This window comes from Dasypus novemcinctus, chromosome 8 (assembly GCF_030445035.2).
Source record: "Dasypus novemcinctus isolate mDasNov1 chromosome 8, mDasNov1.1.hap2, whole genome shotgun sequence".
NCBI lineage: Eukaryota > Metazoa > Chordata > Mammalia > Cingulata > Dasypodidae > Dasypus > Dasypus novemcinctus.
This window is the reverse complement of record NC_080680.1, coordinates 31,620,289-31,645,062: the sequence shown is the minus strand read 5'-3', so window position 1 is coordinate 31,645,062 and position 24,774 is coordinate 31,620,289. Positions and strand designations below refer to the sequence as shown.

The following is a 24,774-nucleotide window of genomic DNA, read 5'->3' as shown; positions in this document are numbered from 1 at the left end:
ACTTTGTTGTATCTCTCTTTTTTTAAAGATTTATTTTATTTCTCTTCCCCTGCCCCCGTTCCCGCCCTTTGTCTGCCCTCTGTGTTCATTCATTGTTATGTTCCTCTTTGTCTGCTTATATTCTCATTAGGCGGCTCCAGGAACTGATCCCGGGTCCTTCCAGAGTGGGAGAAAGGCGATTGCTGTCTTGCGCCACCTCAACTCCCTATTCTGCTACACCTTATTATTTTCTGTCCACTGTGTCTCTTATTGCATCATCTTGCTGTGCCAGCTCTCAGCGTCAGCCAGCACTCCTGCGCTGGGCAACTTTCCTGTGCTGGGCAGTATTCCTGCACAGGGTGGCATTCCAGTGTGGGTCTTCACTCCGTGTGGGCCAGTTTGCTATTGTAGGCTACCTTGCCCTCACCAGGAGGCCCTAGGAGCCCAATTGGTTGAGCCACATCTATTTCCCTGTTGTATCTCTTATTATGTTTTCCTCCTTGTGTCTCTTATTGCATCAGCTCACCTGCCAGCCCATCACGTCAGATCTCTGTCTTGCTTGTCTTCTTTAAGGAGGTGTCAGGAACCAAACTTAAGTCATTTGAGCCACATATGCTTCCGTATAGTTTTTATTCTTATATTTAGATCTTTGATCCATTTTAAGTAAATTTTTGTATGTGGTGTGAAGTGAGTGCCCAACTTCATTCTTTTGCTTGTGGATATCCAGGAGTCTTAGTACCATTTATTGAAAAGAACCATTTTTCCTTAATTGAATAATCTTGGCACCTTTGCCAAAAATCAGTTGTCATAGACATGGGGTTTTATTTCTTGTGCTGGTACTGTACTGTCTTGATTATCACTGTTTTGTAGTACATTTTAAAATTGGTAAATGTGAGCCCTCCTGCTTTATTTTTCTTTTTTCTTAATTGTTTCATCTTTTTTCTGGGTCCCTAGCAATTCCCAACGTAAATTTTAAAATTAGCTTGTCAATTTGTACAAAGAAGTTGACTGGAATTCAAATAGGGATTTTATTTAATCTGTAGGTAAGGTTGCAGAGTATATCCATCTTAAAAATATTCTGATCCATGAACAATATGGGATCTTTCCCCTTTATTTAAATCTTCTTTAATTTCTTTCAACAGTGTTTTGTAGCTTTCAGAGTATATCTTTTGCTAAATTTATTCCTAATCATTTAAGTCTTTTTTATTCTATTGTGAATGGAATTTTTTTCTTAATTTCATTTTCAAATTGTTCATCATAAATATATAGAAATACAGTGGCTTTTTTTGTTTCTTGGTTTTTAGGAGGTACCAAGGATTGAACTCAGGACCCTCGTATATGGGAAGCAGGTGCTCAACCACTGAGTTATATCAACTTCCCAGTGACAGTTGTTTTTTTTTTGTTTCTTTTTTTATTTCTCTCCCCTTCTCCCCCACCCCCAGTTGTCTGCTCTCTGTGTCCACCCACTGTATGCTCCTCTGTGATTGCTTCCATCCTCATCAGCGGCACCGGGAATCTGTGTTTCTTATTGTCGCGTCATCTTGTGTCAGCTCTCCATGTGTGCGGTGCCATTCCTGGGCAGGGCGCACCTTCCTTCACTCTGGGCAGCTCTCCCTATGGGGCACACTCCCTGCGTGTGGGGCTCCCCTGTGCAGGGGACACCCCTGCATGGCACGGCACTCTCTGCACGCATCAGCACCGTACATGGCCCAGCTCCAAATGGGTCAAGGAGGCCCAGGGTTTGAACCGCAGACCTCCCATGTGGTAAGTGGATGCCCTATCCATTGGGCCAAGTCCGCTTCCCTGGTTTTTTCATTCATTTGTTTGTTTTGTTTTTAGGAGGTGCCTGGGAAGCAAGTGCTTAACTACTTGACCTATATCCACTCCCCCAGTTGTATAATAACGTTGTATCCTGCAGCCTTGCTAAACTCATTTATTAGTTCTAATACCTTTTTTTAGTGAGTTCCTTAGGCTTTTTTATATACAAGATCATGTCATCTTTGAAAAGAGATAATTTTACCTCTTGGTACCTTTCATTTCTTTTTCTTGCCTAAATTCCCTGACTAGAACCTCCTGTATAATGTTGAATAGATGTGGAAAGAGTGGACATCCTTATCTTATTCCTGATCTCATGAAGGAAAGCTTTCTGTCTCACCATTATAACTGATGTTACTTATATGATGGGTTTTCATAGATGCCCTCTATTCAACTGAAGAAATTTTCTTGTGTTCCTAGTTTTAGTGCTGTTTTTTCCCCATCAAAGTGTGTAAAATTTTGTCACATGTTTTTCCTGCATTGTTATCATGTATTTTTGTTTTATCTTTTAGTAATGTATATTATGTAATTGATTTTTAGGTGTTAAATCAAACTTTCATCCCTAGGATAAATCCAACCTAGTCATGTTGTATACTTCTTATTATATGTTGCTGGAATGAGTGTGTTAGTACTTGTTGAAGATTTTTGTGAATGTATTCATAAGAGACATTGTTCTTATGATGTCTTTGTTTGATTTGAATATCAGAACAATACTTGTCTCATAAAATGATCTGGGAAATATTCCCCTTATTTTATTTTTTAGAATAGTTTGTTGAGAATGAGGTGCAGTTCTTCTTTGAATGTTTCATAAACTTTAACTGTGAAATTATCTAAGCTGGGGCTTTTCTTCATGTTTTTTGATTACTGATTCACTCTCCTTTATAGGTCTGTTCAGATTGTCTCTTTCTTCTTAAGTCTGTTCCAGTAATTTGTCTTTCTAGAAGTTCATGTCTTTCTCAGAATTTATCCTTTTCATCTAAGTTATCTAATTTATTAGCATACAACTGTTCATAGTATTCCTCTTTCATATATTTTTATTCCTTAAGGTTGGTAGTAATGTCCCTGTTTCATTTCTGAGTCTAGTAATTTAGTCTCATTTTTCTCTTGATCAAACTAAAGGTTTGTGAGTTCTGTTTATAATTTCGAATAACCAACTTTGCTGTCATTGATTTTCTCTACTTTGTTCTATTCTCTGTTTCATACTTTTCACTATATTCTTCATTATAGCCTTCCTTATTCTTGCTTTAGATTTAGTTTGTGTTCCTTTCTCCAGTGTCTTAATGTGGAAGCTTAGGTTATTGAACGGAGACTTTTTCTTGTTACTATAGGCATTTATAGTATGAATTTCCCTCTAAGCACTGTTTTATGTGAATTCCTTACGTTTTGGTATATTGTGTCTTCATTTTCATTCATTTGAGAGTATTTTCTGATTTCCCTTTTGATTACTACTTGACCCATTGGTTAATTAGGAGTATTTTTGTTTTAGATTTTAATTTCCATGTGTTTGTGAGTTTCCCAGATTTTCCTGTTAATTATTTTTTATTGCATTCCATTTTGGCCAGAGAATGTACTTGTACTATTTCTAACCTTTTAAGTTTATTGGGGTTTGTTTTTGGCCTAATGTATGGTCTATAAGAATGTACTATGTACACTTGAAAAGACTATATATTTTGTCGTTACTAGGTAGAATGTTCTATAAATTTCTGTTAGGTCTAGATGGCTTATAGTTTTCCCTGTTCTTTTTGTTTTTTCTGTCTAGTTATTCTATCCATTATTGAATTTGAGTATTGAAGTCTCCAGTTATTATTATTGAATTGTCTTTTTCCCTAATTTCTGTTAGTTTTTTGCTTCATGTATTTTGTTGCTCTGTTGTTGAGTACGTGTATGTTTAAAATTGTTCTATCTTTCTGGGATTAACTGTGTCATCATTATAAAATGTCCCTGTTTATCTCTGATAGCATTCTCTGTTAACATTTATTTTGTATGATTTATTAATAGTATAGCAATTCCTTTTCTGTGGTTATTGTTTGCATGATGTATCTTTTTCATCTTTTACTTTCTACCTGCTTGTGTCGTGTGGCTCCTCTAGCAACCTATAGTTAGGTCATGGTTTTTCATATGGTTTGGCAATTGCTGCCTTTTTATTAGATTGTTTCATTCACATTTAATGCTATTATTGATACAGTTGGAATTGTGCATGCCATCTTACTTATTTCCCATGTCATTTATCTTTTTTGTTTCTTTGTTCCTTTTTTATTGGTTTCTTTTGTATTGAGTGAATATTTTCTAATGTAGCATTTTAATTCAGTTAATGATTTCTTTAATACACTTTTTTGAATTTTGTTTTAATTGTTGCTTCAGGTTTTGCCAGATACAGGCAAACTTTGGAGATACTGCAGGTTTGGTTCCAGACCACCACAATAAAGTGAACATCTCAATAAAGCAAGTCACATGAAGTTTTTGGTTTTTCAGTGCATATAAAATTATGTTTGCACTATACTGTAGTCTATTAAGTGTGTGGTGTGATAGCATTATGTCTAAAAATAAAACTGCATGTCATATCATTAAAATCTGACACAGAAACACAAGCTGTTGGGAATTGGCACTGATAGAATTGTTTGATGCAGAGTTACCACATACCATTAATTTGCATAAAACACAATATATCTCTGAAGTCCAATACAGCAGAGCACAATAAAACATATATCTTTACATGTTATTATCAGAGTCAGCTTCATATTTATACTAGCTGAATTCCAGCAATATATTAGAAACTTTAGTCCCATATAATTCTCTCTTTTTTTCCCTTTATGTAATTGTTACATGTATTACATCTTTTAGTGTTATAATTCCAACAATGCACTGTTTCTTTACTACCTGTCCTCATTCCTTGGCCTATTACACTGCTCATCCCATACATCTCCTTTGTGTTGTTAGTGGCAAATGTATTACATTTTTATGTGTTAAAGGCATAGCAATACATTATGTACATATTATTTTATACAGTTGCTTTTAAAATTAGTTAACTGGAGATAGGTAAAAATATGCATTAATAATTTCTTTTATAATTACTTGAATAACTTTACAGGTGCTCATTATTTTTTCATAGTGGATTCATGCTACTATTTGAGGTCTCTTGATTTCATCCATAGTAACTTCTTTTAAGAGTTTGGTAAGGCAAATCTGCTAGCAGTATCATCTCTCTGTTTTTATCTGATAAAGTCTTTGTTTTCCTTTCAATTTTTTTTGAGTTTGTTAATTTTATTTAATTCATATTAATGGGATCATACAATATTTGTCCTTTCGTATCTGACTGATTTCACCTGGCATATTGTCCTAAAGGTTCATCATGTTGTCACGTGGATCAAGATTTCATTTCTTCTTGCAGTGAATAATATTCCATCATACATATATACCACATTTTGTTTGTCCATTCATCAATTGATGGACTCTTGGGTTGTCTCCCAAAAACAACAATAGAGAGAATTAACAAAACCAAAAGTTGATTCTTCAAAAAGATCAAGAAAATTGAAAAACCCTTAGCTAGAATATCAAAGAAAAAAAAGAGGGAAAATGGAAATAAATCAGTACTGAAAATGGGGACAATACTACAGATTTCACAGAAATAAAAGAGATCATAAGAGGATACTATGGGGAAATATATCTAAGCATCTCATTATGATGATAAGTATACTCTGATGGTCAGTTTTTCTCTGTTGCTTAGGATTTTATTGTTGCTTGTTAAGGCTCTTGTTTGATTCTTAGTTCATCTTATACTATCTCCTTAAAATTGCCTGTATTTAACTGATCAGAACAGGGCCAGGGACTCATGAATGGGTTGCAGACCAGTTCCAAAAGGCCCTGGAGAGAGGGACAGGAAAGACACCGTATGGGCCATGATGTGAACCATTGTCTATGAGGTGCAGAGGTGCCCAAAGATGTACTTACCAAATCCAATGGATGTGTCATGATGATGGGAACAAGTGTTGTTGGGGGGGGGGAGAGGGGGGGTGGGGGGGTGGGGTTGAATGGGACCTCACATATATATTTTTAATGTAATATTATTACAAAGTCAAAAAAAAAAAAAGCCTCTTTTCCTTTTCCTTTTTAAAAGAATTCCCCACCACTACCATCCTTGAATTCCTGGGGTTGCACTTTCCTGGCCTACCTGCAGATGGTGCTCTTTGGCAAACCTTTCACTCCAGCCCTAGTGGTCAGTGTATTTTATCCAACCTCCACAGGGTGGTATTAAAGCAATGTCCCCAGGAATTCCCACAGTCCATAGTCACCAATCAGAAGCCACACTTGGCTCTTGACTGTGCTGGCCCTTGACTGTGCCTTCTTTTTTTCCAGGGAGGGAAATCTCCACTCCCCTCTGCCTCAGCAGCAGGCAGTCCTGGGTGGTCCTGAGGTTGCTTGCGTCAAGGATGTGGGATGCGAGCCCTTCCCTGCTGCAGGGATGATTCATTTTTTTTTCTTTGACTTCTCTGTCTCATTCCACTCTCTCCTGGATGGTGAACAGCACTTCCTTGGTCTGCAGATCTCTAGAATATTTGTATCAGACAGTTTCTGCCTTTCCTCTTGCTGTTTTTGAAAGAGAGGTGAGCCCTGCATGTCTTTATGTCACCATCTTTCCAGAACTAAACAACTGCTTAGTTATAATAATGGAGTAATAAGTTGGTCAGATACAAGATAACCATCTTGAATAAAAGCTTTCTACATGTCTTTGCTCTGTTTTTTTGCTTCTTCCCCATCACGTGTTAGTGGCACTTGTGGCCCAGGCCCCTTTATTCAGTCTCTCACAGACTCACTGTACTATAGCTGATTTTGGTTTCCTCTCAGCTCTGTTCCCCCCAGGGCTACCATCCCTCTCACCCAGGTCTCCACCTGCTTTCAATCTTGAAAGAAAACTTTGCTGGAATAGGACTATTAATTGAAAAAAAATTGTCAATTTTGAATATCATTTTATCATTTTCATTGTTTCTGCTGGGAAAGTCAGGTTTTAATTGTATTGGAATTTTCTTTTAAGCGATGTGTTGTTTTTCTTAAGTTGATTTCAAGTTGTCTCCTTGGCTTTAACTCTCAGCATTTTTATTATGATGTTTCTGTTTGTGCATCTCTTTGTGTTTATCCTACTATTTCCTGAATGCGTAGGTTATTGCTTTTTGATAAATGTGGGAAATATTCAGCAGTTACTTCTTCAATAACTTTTTGCTCTTTTTTCTCTCCCCTCTCTTTATGGTACTCTTATTATATGTATGTTACTGCCCTTAATACAGCCTCACTTTTTTCTAAAGGTCTCATCATTTTTCTTCATTCTTTTTTCTCTCTTTTCTTCTGATTATATGATCTCTGTCAACTAATCTTCACATTTGCCAATCTTCTCCCAGTTCAGATCTACTCTTGAGGCCCTTTTAAAGTGTTTTTTTTTTTTTTAATTGTGTGTTTGTATGTGTGTTCACACTTGGGAATGAATCTAAAGAATTTTAAAATTTCAGTTAATTTTCTTTTCTATCCCATCGTTTTCATTTATTTTTTAAAAACTTCTTTCTATTAATATTTCATATTTGTTGCAGCATTGTCACCATACCTTCCTTTACTTTTTTAATCAAACTTTACTTTAGTTCTGAACATGTTTATAATGGCTACTTTGAAATCTTTTTCTAAGTCCAATATCTAGTTGTTCCCACAGATTGTTTTGTTGCCTGCTCTTTTTATTTGGTGTATGAGTTGTTCTTTCATGTTTCTTTGCAGGTATCATAAATTTTTTGTTGGAAACTGGATGTTTTCCATAGCATATTGTTGGAACTCTAGGACTTGGTATTGCTATTTGCAACTGGATGAACTATTAATGAAGTCTATTCCCTGCCACACACACACACACACATTCATGCGAGTCTTATGTTGCTGATGAGGCAGACACAGCTTTTGCTGTGCCTGTGCATTCTGGGATGACAGTGGTACTGCTGGGCTGCTCTTCCATTCTTTCCCTGACCACAGTCAGCTATTAACTCCACTAATTGTTGGAAGATTATCTATTGTTTAAAATAATGCCTTGGGCCATAAATTCCTCTAAAACTAATTAATCAAATTGAAGCTCCTTGAAGAAATAATATTTGAGGTCAGTGCTTATTTGTTCTGACCCTAGGTGGGCTCCTCTTAGTTCTCCTATTCCCACATTCTTTCCCACAAACTAGCCTACAGCACAGAATCTAGACCTGCAGACATTAGATTCCCAAGTCTCTCTCAAGTCCTTTACCACAACTTCCACTGTTTTTGAGTCCTTGTAGGATTAAACTTCTCCAGGCTTTGTTGCAAATGAAGTTATTTCTTCTGGGAAGAGATTAGGAGCTATCTATTTTATGGCTTTCTCTTCTACCCCCAACCCCTGGCAGGATCTCTGAGCCAGCGCTTGGGAGCTGGGGTTCAGGTGATGACATGGTTTTCTCTGAGTAACACCCCCACTCTAGGAGCTGAGTGCTGGGGGTCAGGGATGAGCAGCAGTAACCTGTGGTTCTCTCAGCTTGCCTACCTAGCATGAACCACTGCCTCACAAGCTGGAGGAAATTACTCTTAGGGTTCCAGTATTCTCTGTATCCCATGCCCAAAGCAGACTCTGTTCTGTGAATGGGGATTGTGCAGAAAAAAGTAGCTCCCCCTCTTTACCACACTCATCCAGGACTTAGCCTTAGCATCAGACAGCTGGGGGCAAGCTGAAATGGTGATGTCCTGCTCTTCTGGGAAGAAAGCCCTCAACTACAACTGGGAACTAAAGGAAAGGGAGCCCTGTATTCTTGGCTGTGCAAGTCTGGAAAGGAGCTCTCACAAAGCTGGGAGGGGTGAGATTTAAAAGTAGCTATTATAAACATGTTCAGAACTGAAGTAAAGCTTGGTTAAAATAATAAAGGAAAGTATAGTGACAACGTTAAAACAAATAGAAAATAAAAAATAAAACAAGTAGCCTTGGTTCAAATACTGTACTTGCCTTTCTTGCCAAATTTTTATAGATTATCTTGAATATATGTTTCTTCTTTTGCTTTTTGTCCTTAGGAACATTTCAAGAAACTTTACATGATATTCTTTTCTTTTTTCATTATTTCCTCCAGTTTCAGTAGGTAGCCAGTCAGCAGAGCTCCTCAAGCTGTCATGATGGAAGTCGGTCTCCTAATGCAGTATATATTGCTAAACATAGATGCTTTTTTTCTTTTTTTTTAAGGCTGAGGCTACCAGAAAGTAATACGCTTGAGGATGTTCATAAAGCACATCATTTTTAGTCCTTTTTCGGTTCCTCATGGGAAATAATCATGGACTGGTGTTGCTATTTTGACTCTCCTGGATAAGTTCTTCCTAGGTTTCAGGAAGCCTTGAGTTGGAATATTCCAAGTCTCTTATCCCATATCTAGTTGATAAATTACTTTGTATGGTCGAATAACACTGCCTTTTTTATTATTGTGTATTTGTTACAGTTCATGAGAGAATGTTCTCATATTTTTACTTTTAAACACAATCCATTGTTCACCACAGGTTCAGTGTGTTATATAGTCCCCTGCCTTGCATAGTCCATCCAAAGTGTACATTCAGGGCTCTCAGTTTATTATTTTACCTTTATCTGACAAGGACTCTGGATTTAAAATAACTGTTCTGACTCATTATTTGTACTTTTTTTTTTTTTCTTTTTTTTTTTTACTTCTGCCTATATACCAAGTGATACCAGACTGATTTTGATTTTTGGTACCTAGATGTACCCTTGTTTTAAAATGGTCACCTGGTTCCTAACCTGGTTCAACTTATGTGCTGATGCTGATATATATATATATATATTTTTTTTTTTTCCCCTTCTTTTAGATCTGGACCACATTAAAGTCTTCTCCCCAGCACTCTACTTACCTTAGCTTTTTAACTTATAACTGCTTTTATTCTTCTTGCCCACAATGATGACCTGCATCTTGTTGAAGATGTATAGCTGTTTCTCTAAGCAACCTGATAAACAGAAAAGAGCTTTTCTTAAAAGTTTATATTAAAGTGAAACTTTTAAAGTTTACTTAAAGTCTACTCTTGGCTTATTAATGATACAGGTATTTACAAAGAAAGCTGTTTATCTTAATATTTATGCATATATATAATATATTTCAGTGTATCCCCTTTTGGCCTGAGGATGCTTCTAGTAAACTTCTCATTAAAGTTGAAAGGAATGAAGGTCCTCCCAAAAAGATATATTTTAACAAGCAAGAAAATTGTATTTTATTGCGTCTGGATAATGAGGTAAGTGGGTTTTATTTGTGTGTCATTTCAAGAAGCTAAAATATACTTACTTTTGTTTTATTTCTTTCGAATGATTCTATGGTGATTTTTTCCTTTTCTCCAAAAATGAACAAACTTTTTTTTTTTGTAAAGGGAAAAGTTACCTGTATTAGCCAAAGGGGTGCTGATGCAAGGTACCAGAAATGTGTTGGCTTTTATAAAGGGTATTTATTTAGGGTAAAAGCTTACAGTTACAAGTCTCTAAAGAGTCCATCTCAAGGTACCATCAGAGGTAGTTCCTCACTCACAGTCTGTTTCCAGCTGTTGAAGCAAGATGGAAGGTCCTGTCTGTGAGGGTTCATCCTTTCTCTTCCCTGTTAAGGCTCCATGGGTCCAGCTTCTTCTGATCTTAACTGTAGGCTGGCATAGTGCTCGTCTCTCTCCCTGGAGCTCATTTCTATGGGCTCATCTGGTCTGTTCTTTTCACAAAGTCAGCTGTAAATTATAGGCAAATGGCCATTTCTCTCTTTCCAGGGCCTCTGCTATGGCTATGGAGCTGTCTCTCTTTTCTCTGATATCTGCTTCTGTGTCCTTGATTGAGCGTCCATTTATATAGCCCACCAAGGGGGTGGGAACTTAAACTTAGTTGTCCTTAAGACATGGTCGAATGAAAGCCCTAATCTTAACATAATTTAATCAAAGGTATCTCAGCTGAATCTTATACAATCAAAGTGTATCACACCCAGAGGAATAGACCAGTTTAAAAACATAGTCTATATCTCTTTTTGGAATTCATAAATAATACCAAACTGCCACAGTACCCAAGGGGAACAGAGACATAAAACAATTTAATTGTTACACAAAAAGTTAGTTGGAGTACCAGAAATACTAGCATATGGCACATCTTGGATTTTATCCATCAACATAAAATATTTGAGATTCAAGGTGACCCAGACATTCATTATAAAGTGTTAAATTGCTTTTTGAATTTTTAAAAAATTATTAATTTAGGAATAGTTTTATTATTGAATGTTAATATTCTTGTGGAAATTATCACACTGTAGAGTATTTTCTTTTCCTTCTAGCTTGGAGGCATAATAGCTGAAGTTAATTTGGCTGAGCATTCTACAGTTGTTACATTTTCAGATTATCATGATGGAGCAGCTACATTCCTGTTAATAAATCATACCAAGAATGATCTTGTTCAGTACAAGCAAAGGTAAGAAAAGTATAACAAATACTGTAACTCTTGGTTTTAGCAGCATCTATATGAAAAGATACTGAATTTATAATGATTTCTTAAGAATATAAACAGTGATAATAACATTATGGCTATGTCATACAATGTCCCCATTTTTAAAGAAATGTACACTGAAGTAAAAAGGAGTAAAAAATGATACAATTTCTAAAATTGACTTTTTGAAAACATTTATTGAGATAATTGACATAACATTAAATACCATTTTTTAAGTGAACATTTCAGTGATATTTAGAATATTTACAATTTTGAACTACTAGCACCTCTCTCCTAGTTACAAAACGTTTCCATCAGTCCAAAGTAAAACTCCATACCCATTAAGCATCCCTAGCTCCTGGCAAACACCAATCTGTATCTGTCTCTAAAATTTTACCTATCCTGTATATGGAATCATACAATAATATGACATTTTGTGTCTGGCTTCGCTTACTTAACGTGAGGTCTTCAGGGTTCATCCATGTTGTAGCACATATCAGTACTTAATTTCTTTCTAAGGTTGAATATAATATTCCATTGTGTGTATATATATATATGACAATTTATTTATCCAGTCATCCACTGATCAACATTTGAACTATTTCCATCTTTTGGTTCTTGTGGATAGTGCTATTGTGAAAATGTGTATGTGTATACATATATATATTTAAGTACCTGTTTTTAATTCTCTTGAGTGCATACCTAAGAGTGAAATTGCTGGGTCATAGATAATTCTATGTTTAATAGAACTTGCTTTAAAATATTTTTTTTTAGAAAGGGAGGGGGGAAATGCAAGCACTGAAATAAAAGTGTCACAAAACCTTGATAATTATTGAATCTTGTGAGGAATATGTCAGGATTTATCATGGGAGTAACTAAATTTTGTGTATATTTGAAATTTTTCATATTTTCAATAAGCATATGTAAATATTGAAACCAGAGTATTTTCAGGCAATGGATGCCTTTTTCTCACTGAATTAGGTGAGAAAAGGACTCCTACACTTTTAGCCACAGTAAATTCCATGATTAAATCTTGATGATTCAGACTTCTTTTAAGATGTTTCAGTTTGATGTAATGTTGTATCTTTCTAATGCCACTGTATTTTGTGTAACTGTTTATTCCTCTGCTTTGGTAATCCTAGGCTCTTTTGAATTATCTGCTTTTTTGGTTTCCACCGACTGTTTGTATGTAGACCTATATTTACCAGAGCAGTTATACTTTCCTTTCACTGCTAAGTGTGTAGTTTCTGATCATTGATTAAAATCACCAGGCATTGAATAAGGACCTACCCAGGGATGGGCTCTCTCAAGTACCTAGAATGCCTGAATAGCCTTTGCTAACCAGCATTCACAGAATTACACTCTACAGAAAATGACTGAGGTTCTTTCCTCAATTCTCTTAAGGATGGCATATAACTAGTAACATTCTAGATACAGAGGCATTAAATTAATTCTTAAGTACTTTGGATGGCTTGGGGCATTATATCTTAATTCTTTTGCAAATGTGGTTTAGGCTAACCAAGGAGAAATTTAGTCTTTTCTTTGACCTTTATCTTACAATTTTCTTCACAGTACAGTTCAAATGTAAGATTTTAAAGATCTTATTTACTGCATTGTTATAAATGTATAAGTAAGGAATAAGGGGAATACTGCAATGTGATTCTGCGTTAAAAGTTTGAAACTTAAGTTACAATCTTAACGGAAACATAAAATTAAATATCTGAAAGAATGAATACTGGATTTAGATTTAGATTTGAAGTTAGTTCTTAAATCAAGAACCTGAAACTTTAGTTTAGACCTAAGAACATTGATTTAACAGACTATTGAGGGAAGCAGGTGTGGCTCAAGTGATAAGGCTCCGTCTACCATATGGGAGGACCCAGGTTCAATCCCTGGGACCTCCTGGTGTGAAAGAAGAGAAGGTGTGCCTGTGCAGCAAGCCAGGGCCCGTGTGGTGAGCCATGCAGCAAGCCAAGTGCCCATGTGAGTGCCCGTGTGGTTAGTCAAGTGCCCTCATGGTGAGCTGAGTGCCTGTGTGAGTGCCCACTTGGTGAGCCAGTGCCCACACAGCAAGCCGTGTCTGTGTGGCGAGCCAGTGCCTGTGCAAGTGAGTCACACAGCAAAATGATGACTCAATGAAAGAGAGTCAAGGGGAGAGACAGAGTGAAGTGCAACAGAGAACAGGAACTGAGGGGATGCAATTGACAGGGAACCTAGGATTGAATCCCTGTGACTCCCAGAGGAGAAAGACCAGAAGACAAAAAGAGAAATAGATACAGGAGATCACACAGTAAATGGACACAGGCCACAAAAACAGCAGGACACAGGAGGGGGAGGGAAAGGAAAAAAAGACTATTGAATCCAGCATCAGTCTGACAGGTTGCTATTGTTCTGACCACTCCTTTTTATCTCCTTAGTTTCGTTCTTCCACACTCCTTAAATATTGCAAGGTGAATTCCTAGTCCTATGCTGTTTATATTCTGTATGATCTTTGTATAATCTCATCCATACCAATGAATATTTCAGTTATCTCTTGTGTCCTGCCAGTCTCCAAATCTTTACTCCAACCTAGGTCTCTCTCCTCATTATGACAAAGAAGCATGAACTGATCCAAAGCTGACCTCATTATTTCTCTCACAACATCTGTTCTTTCTCCTTCTTATCCTTTCAGTGAATATCAGTGTCATCTACCTCTGTCATCCTAGATTTCTCCCCTCTTTTTATATTCTCCTCCTCTCTAATCTCTCCAGTCATTATTTTAGTGCAGGCTCCCATCATTTTTTTAATCTATTTAAGTAGACTTTTGAGCTATGTATCTCCAGTCTTATCCCCTCTAGTAAATCCTTTTTGCCACCAGAAGTAGGTTTCTAAAAATATTAAATATAATTGTATCTCTCTCCTATTTAAAGTTCCTCAATAACTTCCCATTTCTTTTAAAATAAAATGTTCCTGGGCTACCATTCTAAACTCTTCTCTTGCTGTTGCCTGTTTTCCTATAATTCAGACAAATTGAAGGCTTTGTTTCCTGAATGCTCTGGGTTCTTCCATGTATACCTTTATAGGTATTCCTTTTTGCTAGGAAAACTTTACTTCCCGTGTGATTCCTGTCCTCACCACCCCAATCTACATACCAGTCTTCCGTAACACCTTTGTATACATAGATTATAGCAGTTGTCATTTTCATGTTTTCATCTTCTTGTGAGTTTAAGATATGCACACTTAACGTAGTCGATATTCAGAATAGTTTGGTTAGTTTTTCTTTTCTTTGAAGTCCCATTACTCACCTAGAATAGCCCAGTAAATTTCTGCAAAAGGAATAGTCTGTAGTAAATTAAATAGATTAAATTTTATATGAATTAAAATATTTCTAAATATCTTTAAGCAGATTTACCTGATAATCAAAAAAATTTACATTTGATTTTTTTCATGGAAATATGAGGATTTGTATCCTCTGACTTCCCTTTCATTGACTTTTTACTGACAGCTTTTAAAAATATAATTATTTCCTGCATATAAAAATAATAACTGTTTAGTATTTTTTAAAATCTTATATTTATAGAAATTTGTTAAAAGACAGCCACAATCGCTGTAATCTCATCATTTAATTTTTTTTTGAGGTTTATTATGGTTTTTTTCCCCAAATTCTACTCAATTTATTCATTTTTTAAAAAATATTACATTAAAAAAATATGAGGTCCCCATTCACCCCCACCGCCCCCACTCCACCACTCCCCCCACAGTAATACTCTCCCCCATCATCATGACACATCCATTGCATCTGGTGAGTACATCTTTGGGCATTGCTGCACCCATGGCCTGTGGTCCACACCATAGCCCACACTCTCCCACATTCCATCCAGTGGGCCATGGGAGGACATACAATGTCCGGCAATTGTCCCTGGAGCACCACCCAGGACAACTCCAAGTCCCGAAAATGCCTCCACATCTCATCTCTTCTTCCCATTCCCCACACCCAGCAGCCACCATGGCCACTTTTTCCACACCAATGCCACATTTTCTCGATTATTAACCACAATAGTTCATGAATAGGATGTCATTAAGTCCACTCAAATCCTTACTGTATTCCTCCTTCCTGTGGACCTTGACTTGGTTGTGTCCATTCCACATCTATGTCAAGAGGGGGCTTAGATTCCACATGGATACTGGCTACAATCCTACTGCTTTCAGTTGTAGGCACTCTAGGCTCCATCCATGGTGTGGTGGTTGACATTCTTCAACTCCGTGTTAGCTGAGTGGGGTAAGTCCAATAAACCAGAGTGTAGGAGCTGAAGTCTGTTGAGGCTCAGGGCCTGGCTATCATATTGTCAGTGCAGAGATTCAAATCCCCTAGATATATCTTAAGCCCAGCACCAACTACAATTCCAGTAAAGTAGCATGAAAGTCTTGTGAAAAGAGATCCCATCTGAGTCCAGTTCCATCACGCAGAAACACTAGCTCCAAAGAAGGGCCAACTGACATGGCAGTGAACCCCATCTACCATGACCATAGAACCTGTGGGTCTCTTTAGCCCTCAAAAGGACCAGTACCTGGGGTTGTATATACTTTATCTGTTTCTGAGACTCTGCTCAGGTGTGCATAAGGGCAATCCTTCTGACAACCTCCAGACTCTTTTTTAGAGACTCATAGCCATATGAACTCATTTGTCCTTTCCATTTCCCCCTTACTTTTTAGGTCAAACAGCATTTTTAACTCCTGTTATTATATGTAGACAGGGATATTCTGCTGGTCCGCGTTGAACCTTTAATTCAAGGTCATTTTCTAGTTGCATCATCAGCTGGTACTTGGTAGTGATCCCTCGGTGCCAGGGAGGCTCATCCCCGGGTGTCATGGCCCATGCTGGGGGGAAGGCATTGCATTTACATGCTGAGTTTGACTTCAAGACTGGCCACATTTGAGTAACACGGAGGCTGTCAGGAGGGAACTCTTAGACACAGTGCTGCTTTAGGCCTTGTTCTTATTTTGGGTGTATAGGCTCACAAGCATAGTCATTAGTATCAGGGGCTCACTGCTGGACCCTCATTCCTTCCTGGTCCTTACAGTTGCACCTGGGGGACTGCCGCTGCTCCCCTAGGGACCACGACAGAGCCCCCCCCCCCCGGCATCACTGTTAATTTTTGATGCATTTCTTTTCACAGTCTTAATTTTTACTACCATTTATGTATACAGGTGTGAATCTTGTCTTTTAACAGCTATTATGACTATGTAAATTTGCTTCAAAAATGTAATTTTTAATGAATGAATGATATTCCATCATTTAGATGCATTATAATTAAACAGTACTGTAATGTTGAGAATTTCGTTTGTTTCCAATTTGTTAGAATTTTAACAGGAATCTTTAACCCACTTGTAATCATTATAAAAACTAATTTATTATTTTGTGTCATGTATTTTATTTTTGTAAGTATGGATTTTCTTCTAATGATTATTTGGAAAATACATATGCTGTTTCTGTTAGCAATAGTTACTTTTTGGTTCTTACAGATTCTCAAATCATTTTTACTCAATTTACAAAGTAAAACAATGTCTGCTAACTTACCCATGAAAAATTGAGAATGATTTTACATTTTTCACAACCTCTCTTTCCAAATGACCAGTTTCTGGTGAATAAAATAAGGAATTTTTGACCCAGATTAATATAAAATTTTTGGTTTTTTAAAAGTATGTATTATTTTTTCAAGACTTTTTGACATTTGTATTAATGTGTAACATAAGTTGACTTCTTTTAACTGGTTTAGTTTCTTACAACCAGTCCTTTAGTAGATCTTCACCCCAGTTCTTAAAATTTTATTTTAAATTATCTCTGGATTGGTTGAAAAAAGTCTTCACCTAATTTTTTTTTTTTTTTTAAAGATTTATTTATTTTATTTAATTTCCCCCCCCTCCCCTGGTTGTCTGTTCTTGGTATCTATTTGCTGCGTCTTGTTTCTTTGTCTGCTTTTGTTTCTTTGTCCGCTTCTGTTGTCGTCAGCGGCACGGGAAGTGTGGGCGGCGCCATTCCTGGGCAGGCTGCTCTTTCTTTTCACGCTGGGCGGCTTTCCTCACGGGCGCACTCCTCGCGCGTGGGGCTCCCCCACGCGGGAGACACCCTTGCGTGGCACGGCACTCCTTGCGCGCATCAGCGCTGCACATGGCCAGCTCCACACGGGTCAAGGAGGCCCGGGGTTTGAACCGCGGACCTCCCATATGGTAGACGGACGCCCTAACCACTGGGCCAAAGTCCGTTTCCTCACCTAATTTTTTCAGGAAGAATTTGTTAGTAATGTGTTATATAATTGCTTGTTTGAAAATGTCTTACACTTGCAAATTAATGACAACTTGGTGTAATTTTTAAGTCATAACTTTTTCCCTCAAAATTGTGTAGATTTTGGTCCCTTGTTTTCCGGTGTTTAGTATCATAGAAAAGTCTTAGAACAGCTTCATTTTTATTCCATTATGGGCAATTATGATTTTCTAGATACTTATAGAGCAGGGGTAGGGGAACATCTCTGTTTTCTTAAAATTTAAACATTTTACAAAGATATATTAGGATGGATGAATTCTCATTTCATTAATTTTGCCTGATACCCTGAACTCTTAATATGTAAACTTTAGCTCCTTTTCAGCTTAGGAGAACTAAATTTCATTAATTCCTTTGTTTTTAACTTCTCTAATGTTTATTTTTCTTTCTGGGAATCTTTTTGGAAGTTGATTGAAGTAGTTAACTTCATATCCCATGTCTCAAGATTTTTAAAAATAATTGAGCTGTATTGTTTTGTCATAGGAAAATCAATACTTAAGAAAAGGTTATCAATTAAATTCTTTTAACTTTAGTATAGAAAAGATAAAATAAGGAAATTTTTTCTTCCATAATTGATTTGTATTAAAATAAATTTGGCAGAGTAGTTTGAAAGACTGAAAGATCATTATTTCCTAAGTAGGATAACTATTTCCCTAAAATATTTTCATTATTTTCTTGGCAAACTCTTTTTATGTTATATTAGGGGAAAATTTCTGTCTAATCATAATTAGAACTATCACAAATCTCAATTATAAGGCTAAAATAATGGATTTTTTACACACTTATATATTTTCATTTATTTTAATGTATATTTTTGCTGCTTATGCCAGTTCTCTCCATGAAATAGAAGACTCCCTTCCTCCTGGAAAGGCAGTATTTTATACATGGGCCGATCCAGTGGGCTCTAGAAAGCTGAAGTGGAAATGTGGAAAAAGCCATGGAGAAGTAACGCAAAAGGATGTAAGTATCTAGTTATTATCATGCTCTCATTAGCCTTATTTTTTTAAAAAGGTATGCTCTTTAAGTCTTGTTTTAAGGACTGTTTTTGTGCATATAGTTCTAAAAATCAGCCAAAGATTTTAAAAGCAGTATTCAAACTTTAACATAACCAAAAATGTTAAAAATGGTAAATAGTCTTATGTCTACATAATATCTGCTTCTAATTTATTATAAAGAGTAAAGCAGTGTTTAGAGAAGTGCTTTCAGCATTCATCTCCTAAGAAAAGTTATTTTTATTTCCTGCCTCTCATTGGTCAATGTTTCTTTCAAAATGTCCTTGAAAAAGTGAGCTTTTAGAGGTGTACCATTTTGAAATATATTGTTACTTTTTGCATTTATTGGTTTTAGTAAAAATTCAAAGTGCCTTACATTTGTTTCTGTCAACATCTGTGTCATTCAAAGACAATGATGAATTATACTGATGATGTCTTAGTTTGCCGCAGGGCTACTGATGCAGAGTACCAGATGTGGGTTGGCTTTTATAATGGGAATTTTATTTGGGATACCAGCTTACAATAATGAGGCCATAAAATGTCCAAATCAAAGCACCATTAAATATGCTTTCTCACCAAAGTCAGCTACTAGGATCCTGGCATCCTGCCACATGGCAATCAGGCACATGGCAGGACTTGTCTCCTCAGCCTTGAGCTATTCCTTGGGCCCAACCCTTTGGGGACCTCTTTCTGTGCCTCTGCGCTCTGCTGATTCCAAACTCTGTGCCCTTTCTTAGCCTCTCAGATATTCTCTGCCTTTCTGCTGCTAAAGGCATATCTGGCATCTTGTTTTTCTCACATGGCAGGTCCAGGATGGCAGCTTTCTTTCTGTGTGTGTCTCTTTCTGTGTCTCCATTTATATAAGACCCAGCAAGAGGGCCAAGACTTGGCCTGAGTCATGCCCCACTGATGTTAGTCCAGTCAAAAGGGTCTCACAGGGAAGGAGACTTGGCCCAATGGATAGGGCACCCACCTATAACATGGGAGGTCCACAGTTCAAATCCCGGGCCTCCTTGACCTGTGTGGAGCTGGCCCATGCGCAGTGCTGATGCACGTGGAGAGTGCCGTGCCACGCAGGAGTGTCCCCTGTATAGGGGAGCCCCATGTGCAAGGAGTGCGCCCCATAAGGCGAGCTGCCCAGCACAAAATAAAGTGCAGCTTGCCCAAGAATGGCACTGCACACACAGAGAGCTGACACAAGATGATTCAACAACAACAAAAAAAGAAACACAGATTCCTGGGGCCACTGATAAGGATAGAAGTGGTCACAGAAGAACACACAGCAAACACACAGCAAATGCACACAGAGAGCAGACAACTGGGGGGGGGGGGAGAGAAATAAATAAAAAATAAATCTTTAAAAAAAAAATTCCAAAGTAGGACCCACTGGCAGGGCACCAAACTCCTGAGCTATCTGCCCTGACTGTAGTGTCTAGATGTCTCCAGAGCCCTTAGGAGCCCTGCTATTTGTGGTAGTATCTACTTTGGCAGGCAATAAGATCCTGCTGTGATAAGCTTAAGTGTAACCTCGGAACGACCTCCCAACTCATTTTGAAGTCTCTTGACCATATGAACTCATTTGTCTTTATCTATTCCCCCTTTTGGTTCAAGGTCTTTTTACAGTTACATGGCTAGTTGGTGTTTGGTAGTAATCCCTTGGCTCCGGGGAGGCTTATACCTGGGAGTCATGTCCCATGCTGAAGGGAAGATAATGTATTTATATGCTGAGTTCTGTTTAGAGAGAGGCCACATTTGAGCAATGAGGAGGCTCTCAGGAGACAACTATTAGGTACCTTATAATACTAGGCTAAATTTCAATTTCAAGAGTAAAGATTCATACGCACAGTCATCAATATCAAGGGCCCATCAATGGACCATCCTCCTTCACTAGTCATTGTCCGTGTACTTGGGGGATTCTTGCTGATCCATTAGAGATGTGGCAGACCTCCCCAGGATGGGAATTGGATATTCCTTCAGTTATTGTATGAATTTTTATCCACCGTGATGATGCCCCATGAGTATTTGAACACATTTACCCAGTGTCTTTTTAGACTCAATTAAACATTCTGACTCTGAAAATTACCATAGGCTGCAATTTGTAACTGCTTACTCAGGAGGATATAGGCCAGGCAACAAGCCTTCCAGCTGGGAGCATTAGTCATTCCTCTTGGATGGAAGTCCTTACAGCAGTCCAACAGTTTAGAAACTAAATTCAAATAATGGCTTCAGTGTGAGGGAACCCAAGTTTCACTTGGTTGAGTTAGGTGCCACTCTGACTTAGAAGCCCCCTACCCTATCATAGTAAATAACTCTTGTAACAACCCATGAGCATAGCTTATAGGTTCTCTGCAAGGGACATAGAAGCATCATTACATTAAGAGAAGCAAAACTGTAGTTTCCTATCACATTGTTATAATGTATTCTTGACTTTTTTAAAAATCTGCTGTAAATTAAGTACTTATAGTACTTCTCTAGCAATGCAAAGACTTTAGAACTCTTTGACTCCATTTTGCTTCCTTTTAATTGTATAGTATTATGGATTTTATATCTAAATATATGATAAATTTTATAAAAGTTATTTTTTTCTACAATTAATATTCCATTTAGATTCACCTGCATAGTTTTCCTTTTTGCTGTTTTTTATTCCTTTCTGCATCTCCATGCTTCTATCTAGGCTCACTTTCCTTCTCAAGAATTTTTCTAAAGCCACTCTACAGCTGACAAATTCTGTAAGAATTTTGTTTGTCCAGAAATGTCTTTATTTTGCCCTTTTTTGTGTGGTGATTTTAGCTGGAAGTCCAATTTCAAAGTTGACATGTTTCCCACCTTCTCTTTCCCTGGCTATTTTCATGGTTTTCTCTGTTTGTTGGCTTTTATCAGTTTTACTATGGTGCTTCTAGGTATGGTTTTCTCTGTATTTATTTTTTTGATTTTTTGTGCTTCCTTATATAGTACCTTGAAGTTTTTTATCTGACTTGGAAAATTCTCAGCTATATGTCTTCAAATAATGTTGAGAAGTTTTTTATCTGACTTGGAAAATTCTCAGCTATATGTCTTCAAATAATGTTGATACCTGCTTCTTTCTCTTACCTTAGAATTCTACAGGTACTATACTGACAACTAAGTAAAAGTCACATGGGACATTATAAAAAGGTTTTCTGTATTGTTTTATTGTTTTTCATCCATGCCTCTGTACGGGTATTTTTTTCCGATCTAACCAGTATACTTCTTTTGCTGTATCAAATCTTTTGTTAAACTCATACTTTGAGATCTTTAATTTCAGTTACTAAAATTTTCAGTTCTAGAGTTTCTGTTTTTGGAAATTTCTGATCCAAAATTCTCTATCTTGTTATTTAATTCCTTGAACATATTAATCAGTTATTTAAAGCCTATATGAGAACTGTTATATCTAGATCTCTTGTGGATCAGTTAGTATTTTTCTCTTTTTCCCCTTAGTCTTCACTCAAATCTGTTCTCATTTTTATATTTGCTTATTTTTTAAGTACTGGATATTGTATATGAAAAATTGTAAAGATAATTTGAGGCTTTGTAGGCATTCCCTTTCTCTTTTTTTTTTTTTTTTTTTTGTGTGAATGGTTTTTTTTTTTTTTTTTTAATTTTTTTATTTTTTATTGACTTTGTAATAATATTACATTAAAAATATATATGTGAGGTCCCATTCAACCCCACCCCCCCACCCCCCCTCTCCCCCCCCCCAACAACACTCGTTCCCATCATCATGACACATCCATTGGATTTGGTAAGTACATCTTTGGGCACCTCTGCACCTCATATACATTGGTTCACATCATGGCCCATACTCTCCTCTATTCCATCATGTAGGCCCTGTGAGGATTTACAATGTCCGGTGATTACCTCTGAAGCACCATCCAGGGCAGCTCCATGTCCCGAAGACGCCTCCACCTCTCATCTCTTCCTGCCTTTCCCCATACCCTTTGTCCATTATGTCCACTTTTCCCAATCCAATGCCACCTCTTCTATGTGGACACTGGATTGGTTGTGTCCATTGCACCTTTATGTCAAGAGGAGGCTCAGATTCCACCTGGATGCTGGATGCAATCCTCCCATTTTCAGTTGTAATCACTCTAGGCTCCATGGTGTGGTGGTTTTGCATTTGTCAGGCAACTAGTCTAGAGGAAGAATGCTGTAATCCAAGTGCCAGTTGAAATGATTTGAAACTGGTCTTCTGTCCTTATGAGGACAGGTTTATTTCCAGTTCACGCTTGCACCTAGGGTTTGGAATTCTGCTAAGGTGTTAACCTCTTCTCTTCAGCATGCCCTGTACTCCACTGTTTGTCCCTTCATTCCCATGAGACTATCCAATATCTGCTGAATTTTATGCCTCTCAGATTCTGCTTCCACTTTGAGAATTGAGAATTGACTTTTGGAGAAAGTGGCTCCAAATGCCAAACTCACCTTTATTGGCTTTCTTGCTTTCTCAGTTCTTGGCCCCATTGATTTTCACTGCCTTTTCAGCTTTTCTGTCTTTTCAAACATATGTCTTACGTTTTATATTTTGTCCAGCTTTTGTTTTTAGCAAGATGGTTGGTCAAAAACCACCTGTCATTAATGCCAGGAGTGAAAACTCATGGTATATTTTAAAATTAAACTTTCTTTTTAGTGAACAGAAATTCTTGGGCATTTATTTGTTGAGTATCCGGTAGACTTACCGAACTCTTTCATTAATATTATTTCTATTTTCCTTTCTTTGTAGACAGTCATGACACTAATAATTAAGAGTTTTGTTTTCTCTTTTCCAATCCTTTCATCTTTAATTTCTTCTTGCCTTCCTGAACTGGCTAGGACCTCTATATACTATTGAATAAAAGTAATAATTGCAAATAATTTTGTCTTTTTTCTGATCTTAAATTAATGTCTTTGATATTCATCATTAAGTATGATCCTTGTTGTAGGGTTTTATTTTGGGTTTTCTGTTTTTTGTTTGTCTTGAGATTTCCTTTAAGAAGTTAAAGAACTTTCCCTCTAGCCTTAGCTTGCCGAAATTTTTTTCAGTACTGGATATTGAAGTTTATAAAATGTTTTTCCCACATAGCTTCTATTTTACTTACATAACATTCCTTTTTGTGCTTCAGATCTCCATCTTGGCTCACTTTCTTTTTGCGACTGGTTAACTCTTACTGTAGAATTTCCTTGAGTGAGTCTGTTGATGATGAACTTTGGTAGTGTTATTTTTTAGTAAGTATATTTTGTATGCCTTTTTTCATTGAAGGATATTTTTATTGAATGAGGAATTCTGGGTTTACTGTTATTTGCTTTTAGCACATTAGTGGTATTTTTTTCATTGTTTTCTAGTATTGATATTGAGGAATCTGGTGGGAGTGGATTGTTGTTTTTTAGTGTAATAGTGTTGCCTATAATTGGCCTAACTTTTTAAATTCTTGATTTTTGGATTTAACCAGGAGAAAAGATTGTGTTTTAATCTAAAAATAATCTTACTCATTTGATCTGTTTATTAGTAATTTTGTATTATGTGATAATTGAAGTTTATTATCTGAAATTCACTGCAGATAAAAAGACTTCTGAATTATTTGGAAATGAGATATTAATTCCAAGGTAGTTTTAGTGCTGTATATTTTATTTTACAAAGTATTTTAAGTAACATGACTATTCTTAGGTACTGATTTTATGCTAACACCTCCACTTTTAATCTCTGAGTTGTAACATGAACATGTACTACATAATTTCCAATTGATTAGAATATTCACTTAATAGAAATTCATGGCCAACTGTTTTAGTCAGGGTTCTCTAGGGAAACATAATGAACAGGAGATATCTGTAAATAGTTTGAGATTTTATAAGATTCTCTCACTTGACCACAGGGCGGGGATACACAAGTGCAGATTCCACAGGCAATCTGGAACCCAGGGGCTCCAATGAAAGTCCAGTGAGTTCCTTTAAGAGTTTCTGGGAGACGTTGGCTGTCCAAAAACTAGCTGGGAAATTCTTCCTGAAACTGAGATCACTTCCCCTTTTGAGGCATTCAACTGATTGGATAAAATGTCGCTCATTTGCCGATGGCAATCTCCCTGGTTGATGCAGATGTAATCAGCCATCGAGGCAGTAAAACTCACTGATGACTAAAGCCTATAAATGTCCTTTTATTACAAATAACCCAGTGTTTGCTTGACAGAACAACTGGGCACAATTACCTGGCCGAGTTGACACATTAGCCT

At 36.9% G+C, this 24,774-nt stretch overlaps 1 protein-coding gene across 6 annotated transcripts in view; it reads left to right on the top strand.

Annotated features, from left to right (window-relative positions):
- VPS13A (vacuolar protein sorting 13 homolog A) overlaps positions 1-24,774 on the top strand; it is a 293,093-nt gene that overhangs the window by 201,074 nt on the left and 67,245 nt on the right. For all 6 annotated transcript variants that reach the window (XR_011649379.1, XR_009186770.2, XR_009186769.2 and 3 more), the window contains exons 51-53: positions 9,928-10,056; positions 11,121-11,254; positions 18,398-18,527. Coding sequence is in view for 3 of the 6 variants with exons in the window: in XM_058301627.1 (XP_058157610.1) it covers positions 9,928-10,056; positions 11,121-11,254; positions 18,398-18,527 (393 nt within the window). In the remaining 3 variants the exon portion in view is untranslated. The remainder of the gene's footprint in view (positions 1-9,927; positions 10,057-11,120; positions 11,255-18,397; positions 18,528-24,774) is intronic.